Source organism: Chrysemys picta, chromosome 1 (genome assembly GCF_011386835.1).
Source record: "Chrysemys picta bellii isolate R12L10 chromosome 1, ASM1138683v2, whole genome shotgun sequence".
Lineage (NCBI taxonomy): Eukaryota > Metazoa > Chordata > Testudines > Emydidae > Chrysemys > Chrysemys picta.
Window position 1 is genome coordinate 82,295,092 of NC_088791.1, and position 7,652 is coordinate 82,302,743.

At 43.4% G+C, this 7,652-nt stretch overlaps 1 protein-coding gene across 6 annotated transcripts in view; it reads right to left on the bottom strand.

The window, feature by feature from the left end:
* The window catches only part of EEA1 (early endosome antigen 1), a 118,858-nt gene extending 111,581 nt beyond the window's left edge, over positions 1–7,277 (bottom strand). Inside the window, exon 1 of one of the 6 annotated variants that reach the window (XM_065560510.1) lies at positions 7,115–7,277. In XM_065560510.1, the coding sequence (XP_065416582.1) occupies positions 7,115–7,138 (24 nt within the window). In that variant the 5' untranslated portion in view covers positions 7,139–7,277. Of the gene's footprint in view, positions 1–6,625; positions 6,802–7,114 lie in introns of those variants that run through there. The other 5 variants (XM_065560524.1, XM_065560535.1, XM_065560532.1 and 2 more) reach the window with 5 other exon arrangements.
* Positions 7,278–7,652: the final 375 nt, after the last annotated feature.

A 7,652-nucleotide genomic window follows, 5' to 3' on the forward strand; every position in this document is an offset into this window, starting at 1 on the left:
CCCCGGCACTGAGGAATCCCAAAGAAGATATATGCATGTTCACACTGACAGAGAGTCTCAGATACTAAATTTTTCTCACATAGAGAAACAGCAACTTCAGACTGTCAGATCAGCTGTTTAACCCATTTTTTATGAGAAGGGAATTCTTAAGCCTGGTCTACACTAGGGGGGCAGGATCAATCTAAGATACGCAACTTCAGCTACGAGAATAGCGTAGCTGAAGTCAAGATACCTTAGATCAACTTAGAATCACTTACTTCACATCCCCACAGCGCGAGATCGACGGCCACTGCTCCCGTCGACTTTGCTTCCGCCTCTCACCGAGCTGGAGTTCAGCAGTCGATGGGAGAGCGATTTATCGCGTCTAAATTACACGCGATAAATCGATCCCCAATAGATCGATCACTATCCGCCGATCCGGCGGGTAGTGTAGATGTACTCTTAGAACCACAAGCTGCTCAACTCTGAGGATGATGGAGAGACTTTCCTACAGGCCCTAACAACAGAGAAACTTTAATTCTCGAAACCTCAGAGCCAATTAGGTTCCCATCTGTTCAAATGTCTCCAGTACACAATTTATCCCAAGTGGTAATAGATCTTTCTGATACAAAGAGAGCGTCTGCCCTAAGGGATGTACCTTTTCTGGACCCCTTGCAATGAAAGCAGGTCTTTGGTTCCATCCTTCAGAACCTAAAATTCAAAGAATGCTCCTTCAAGTACTTTAGCAGTGAAGTCTTAGAATAGAAAGATGGAAGTACAGAAAAATGAGCAAACTTGCTAGCCCTTGGCAGTGATGCAAGAAGACTATTCTGCAGCCTACCTACATAGGAGGAAAGAAAGGGATAATGGGAGGGTGGACACTTTTAGACCCACACTTCTGGAACATGTGCGTCTGTGCCAGAGTAGAGATCTGCTGAAGCAACTAATGATAAAGAAAATGTTATTTTCTTTCCATTGTAAATTCTTACATAATGTTACTGTACATGGTTAAACAGTTGCCATGCTTCACCCCAGAGATGTCTGCATTTCAACATGAGTTATGCATATTAAATATTGATAGCTTGTAAAACACAAATTGCTTTAAAGCATTTGGCCCTGCAAATGCATGGTTACTGCAATGTTCAGGATGAAAGGTGCTATATAACGTAAGATGTTATTACTGCTTGCTTGATTAAAGTCACTGCTTTATGAAATACCTTAGGTGTGCTATAGTCACACTGAAATGCACTGCAAGACGTCTTATTCCTGGTGTTATGCAAATACTAGCCAAAGTTATTAAACAATAATGGTAAAATCTTTCTAGCCTTTTGAAAGTAAAATGCTTACTTAAAACAGACATAGTTCCAGCCTACAACACAGGAAAAAGCATGCTACAAAGGGGTTTGTGTGTGCTTATTTTTTTTTTTTTTAATTACCCTTCAAAAACTGGAGAAATGTACATGTCCATTAGCAATATAGCAGAGACAAACTACTTAGTATCATGAAAAATTTAAATGCAAGTTTAGTAGGATATTGTGAAAACGCTGAAACCTCAAAATCAATCCACAGTACAACTTTCAAATGTACAGTGTACATGGACTTTATCAGTAAATTGGAGAAAGAATCTTTTTAACTGATCTTTTCATTACTAAACATTTAAGAACAAACACATTTAGTTTAGGCTTCAAGCATAAACACTTCTGTACCATGCACTATGAACATCACAGTGTATACACACAGCTTTATAAGTATGGTCCATATTATATAACCCAGAAGAGGATAGAAGAAGGCTGATGCCCTTTTAGTTTTCTTGTTTATTTGTCTTTTAATTATTCACTCCTGAATAAATTTCTGTGGTGTGGGTGGGAGGGAGAGAAAAGCTATCTACATAATATATACATAAAACTATTACAAACATTTTTACAAGATTAAAATTCTGAAGCACTGAAGTATGGTTAGCGCTGGAAAAATGATTATGTAAAACTAGCACCTTCTTATTCAACTGATCTGCTTCCTGTGTGCCTGAGTCATATTTGTTTATTTTAACTACAAGTACAAGTTTACTACTGTTAGCACTGGAGCCAATACAGCTGCTGAAAAACAAGGTGAACTACACAGTATTCTTCATGTATCATCAAAACTGGAAGCTAACCAAATGCAGAAACATGACCACCAACAACAAAGAAAGAAGGGGAAGAGAACAGTTTCCCTTTTGAAAATCAGGTGATGCTTTACATATATTTACTTATTTATTTTAAATTTGGAAACCTAGTACATCTCATGAAATCACTGAGAATATAAACATGGGTTCCCACGATGTCACTTTTACAGTCACTTCTCTGTGTATAGCTGTACTCAAATTTATCAGCAGTACCCTTTAAAACATTTTTCAAATTAGATTTAACTCAACCTCTTTAAAAATAAATGAAAAAACAATATACGAACATGAAGTTACACAATTTTCCCAGCAGAGATTTAAATACAGCATAAGGCTTCTATTGTTCAATCATTCTGAATTCCCTAACAAATATTAAATGCAAGAATCAAAATATAAAAAGACAGCATTGCTTAAGTCTCTGCTCCTGAACAATTTTCAGGACATTAGCTTTGTTCCTTTATTTTACTAGTTGTGTGTGCTATTTTTAAAAGAAGAAGAAGAAACCTAATCACAAACATTTTTCCTTTAGAATTTTAGTGAGAAAGGACTATTTTCAAGTTATTAAAAGGTAATTTCACATTTCAAACTAACATCACATAAGATCATTCCAAGCCCTCAGTACATCACTTTTTATCCACTGAAATTAATTACACAATGCTATTACTTAAACTAATTCACATCCTAGAAACACTGTGTACTGTATAATATTATAATTTACTTATTTTGAAGAATGCCAGCTGCTTTACAGACAGGTAAAATGAAACAGCTCCTGCCTCAAAGGACAAAGTCCTCAGCCCCCATCTTGCAATGAGATCCATGCAGGCAGAACCTTGCATCCACATGGAGACCCAACGAAGTCAATGGGGCTCCATATGAATGCAAGGGTCCATCCATCCAAACCTGATTGCAGAAACGGAGCCTAATAGACAATATATAAAAAACAGATAAGACACAGGATGCAATACACAACAGATGACTAAATCATTATATCCAACACAACATCTTGGCTAAAAAAGAGGGGGAATGAAAAAAGACACGCATCCCTTATTGGTTATGCCAACTTCAAAAACTACGATGAATAGTAATCAGTATTCTGTTTACTTTCTATTATCAAAAAAACTGAAAGGATACTTTTCAAAGAAAAAGATCACAATTGTGCATGAAACAGTGCTTTTGCAGCTTCAGTTGCTGTTGTTTTATAATTGCTATGCAAAGTGAAAGGTTACAAAGGTGGAGATTTCCCTATGTTACACACTTTCAGGATTCATGATATACTATTAGTCGTGACTACCTGTTGGCTTAGGAAAAAAAGCATTAACCAAATTCAAGTTATGGACACAAAGAAAAAAATATTGCAAATATACCTGTTTCAGTGACTGCAAAATGTGTGTAATTTTAAACTTCATTATTAATCAAATGTGTACAAATATCACACGCTTAAAAGCATAGAAGAAACCAATACATGCTTTAAATTAGCCAGTTCAAAACATAATATCTCACTTTTTAAAGTGTATACTTCTAGTATGTATTCATACAATCTAAGCACAAAATTATGGATAGTTATTAACTCCAGTGCAAGTCAGGAGTCTTCCTCATATTTTGTCAACTCAGTATAGGGCCCTCCCAAATTCATGGTCCACTTTGGTCAATTTCATGGCCAGGGTTTTTTTTAAAATTAGTCAATTTCATGTTTTCATTTGTTTACATCTGAAATTTCAGGTGTTCTAACCATGGAGGTCCCAACTAAAAAAGGAGTCGGGGGAGGGTGGGGGTGTCCATAAAGCTATTGTAGGGAGATTGTGGGATTGCCACCCTTACTTCTGCCCTGCTGTTGGCAGGGGTGCTGCCTTCAGAGCTGGCCAGCAACCCAGCTCTAAAGCCAGGACCATCACCACCAGCATCAGTGCAGAAATGGGGTGGGGGTGGGAGTTACCATATGTTCAGTTTTCCCAGCAGCATGGATGGCTGACAACTGGAGCTGCAGCCTCTCCACACAGGTGTGTGTGTGGGAGAGAGAGACGGTTCAAGCCACAGCCTCTCCGCATGGGGGAAGGGGACAGCTCAAGTCGTGCAGCTTCCTGCAGCTCAGACAGATTCCCAGAGGTGGGTCTGACCCACCCCAGGAGTGGCCCATGTAGGGAAAGAGGAAGTCTTGTCTCTCCCCATCCCCTGCTGGGACCAGCAGCTGGAGTGCTGTGCAGGGTAGGAACCCAAGATGGGCACCAGATTTCACGGTCTGTGATGTATTTTTCATTACCATGAATTTGGTAGGGCCCTAATCACATACCAGGAGCTGCTTCTAATGTAACTCATGAATACAACTGTTTGTATAATTTTAACATAATTTTCTGTTAAAGGGACACTGTGAACTTAATCATGTGTTGTAAGCAAACATTTATTTATCTATGTTACTAATAACAAAGAAAAAGAAAGGTTCACATAGTCACTATGCCTCGTTTATATTTTGTATTTCCTTCTACTTAAACAATAAAAATGAATGAAATCAGTTTCATTTTTGCTCACAGTTAGTTCTAGTTTGAGTTTCAAAAATGACAAGGGAATGTTTATTTGTTTAAAAACAACGGTCTTCGCTGAAATTTTAAAAATGTGGGAACATTTATATATGCCTTAGATTTTATAAAAGATCATGTTACTTAAATTTATATTTTGGGCCACATTTCCAACAACCATGTAAGTTTTTCTAAACAGCAGATCATTTCTCAGAATCAATAAAAAAATCAACTAATGTTAATAATACCTAAAATGATCAGCACAGAAGTAAAGTTTCCCTGTTTTTTGCTGTTACCTTATTAATTCTTTGGGAAATCATATTTCAGGCAGGAAACTATTCCTTGTAAACAGTAACTTTTAAATAAGCAAAAGGAAAAACTTTGATTGATTAGAAACTATGGCAGAAATACAGTCTGAGGCACAAGAAAAATCAGTCACCCCACACTTCAAAGTACACCAACATGTACACAGATATCCTTCCTTCACATATAACAAGGATTTATTATCATTCTTGCAATACATGTTCCTTACATAGAGTATTATTAGAACAACTTCAAAAGCCTTCAAACCCTTTCACAAATATGCTTGTGAAAACAGGCAATTTTCAAAGCTGGTGTCAAATACCAAAGTTGGCTATTTTCACCACTTATACATGACTAAGTTCTACATGACACTGACATTGCAAGAAAGTTATGCAGGAATTAGAGCACACCCTTTCAACTAGCTGGGTGACTCAACTCTATTCTGTACATCCCAATGCTGAACACTAAAGATGAAGGCATTCCCTGTGCACTTTGAACCAGTTATTCAACTCCAGTGGAAACCAAATGTTTTTGACAACCATGTTTGTCATCTATTTTTTATTGCACATAATATTGCATGGTCAACATCCATGTAAATCACAAACAACCTATTAGGGCAGGTAACACAACAACATAGTAGCAAGGTAAACAATTGAGATTTTTTTAAAGGCAGATGAGAGCAGAACGAGAGACAGGGTTCAGAATCAAATAGCACAAGTTGATTTTTAAACCTATCTAAAGTTACACAGGAACCAATTCCTAAAATAGGAGACAGCTGACTGGTAGTTTTTGGTATCCTGGCTTACATTTGTATTTCAATTGACTTTAGAGTTTATTTATTAACCAGAGCCCAGAGGGGAGTAGGATGGAAATATACTACCCAGGATTACTGTGGGTCTGAGTTACAGAATCTGTGTGACTTGACAGGTTTCAAAGTAGCAGCCGTGTTAGTCTGTATCCGCAAAAAGAACAGGAGTACTTGTGACACCTTAGGCCTGGTCTACACTAACCCCCCAAATCGAACTAAGGTACGTAACTTCAGCTATGTGAATAACGTAGCTGAAGTCGACGTACCTTAGTTCGAACTTACCGCGGTCCAGACGCGGCAGGCAGGCTCCCCCGTCGACTCCGTGTACTCCTCGCAGCAAGCAGGAATACCGGAGACAACGGGGAGCACTTCTGGGTTCGATTGATCGCATCCAGACAAGACGCGATAAATCGAACCCAGAAGTTCGATTGCCAGCCGCTGAACCAGCGCGTAAGTATAGACAAGCCCTTAGAGACTAACAAATTTATTTCAGCATAAGCTTTCGTGGCCTACAGCTCACTTCTTCAGATGCAAAGAGTGAAACACACAGACAGAAGATATTTATACATACAGAGAACATGAAAAGGTGGAAGTACGCATACCAATTGTAAGAGGCCAATCAATTGAGATGAGCTATCAGTGTGACTTGAGTTTATTTTGATCTTCTGTGAGTGTGTTAGCGTATAATGGCTCGGAGAGCTTCAGAGGGAGATGTAAGAAATGTATGTTTAATAACACAAGACTTCGGAGAGTGAGTAATGTCTCCCAACCCCAGCAGAGACACGTCCCTGCCAGAGAGCCCTGCCATTAACCCTCTCTTGACACTAGAACGGGCCTCCGGCCCAGCATCAGGCGGACACCACCTACTGCAGCTGGAGTCAGGTGGAGAGGAGCTGGGTCCTGGGCCTGCATCCCTCCGCTCCCTCTCTCCATTGGAGTCCCTGGCCTCGGCCTACACCAGGCGGGGCAGAAACAAATCCGAGACACACGAGGGGGCCCTGCCCAGCCCAGACTGGGGGGCAGGAGACGAGGGCACTGCCTGGATCCTGCCTGGCACTGGACGCTGCGGAGACGGGAGAGAGGAATCTCCCCCCGGGGAGTACCGCCGGCAGGCTGCCCCACAGCTCGGGGGGAGGAGGGGCCTGTCTAGCAGGGAATGTGCTTCCTCCACCCGCCTCCCCCACGAAGGGGCAGGGCGGGGACCCGCAAGCAGCCGGGCCTGGGGAGGCAGGAGCGCGGGGCGCCATGCGGCCACGCGCGCCGCCTGCCCCCTGCCCTGACCCGCCGCCGCTGGCAGCAGGAAGCGGAGCCGCCTCCCCACGCGGCTGCCCGGGCCGGCCGCTGTCACTCTCTTACCCGCTGCAAAATCCGCCTCAACATGGCTACGGCGGCCCGGTCCCGCCGGCTGCCTGCGGACGCGGCGCCGGGGAGGGGGACACCCGCTCTCCGCGCCGCCCGGCCCGCACGCTCGGTGACAGCGGGGGCTGCCCGCCGGGAGGAGGAGCCGCCGCCGCAGCAGCTGAGGGGCGGGACGGCGGCGCCAGCCTCCGCCACTGACAGACAGCCGCTGGGCGGGGAGCCTGGCCGGCTCCGGCCTGGGGGAGGGGCCTCTCCGCTGCCAGGGAGCGGCTGCCTGTCCCGCAGGCTGGGCCGGGAGCGCTCTGGCCTCACCCGGCCTTCCCGCGGGCCGCAGTCAGGGGACCCGGCGCTGAGCGGGGCCCGACGGGGCTGCGCCGCTCCCCCAGCCTAGGCCGCGCTCCCTCCACCCACCCCGCTTGGGTTTGCCTGCCCGGGCCCTATGGGGGTGCCCCCCCCCCGCTTCCTTCGGCCCCTACTGGGGAGCAGGCTGTCGCCCCCCAGGAAATTCAGCAATAATTGGCTGGGCGGGACCAGA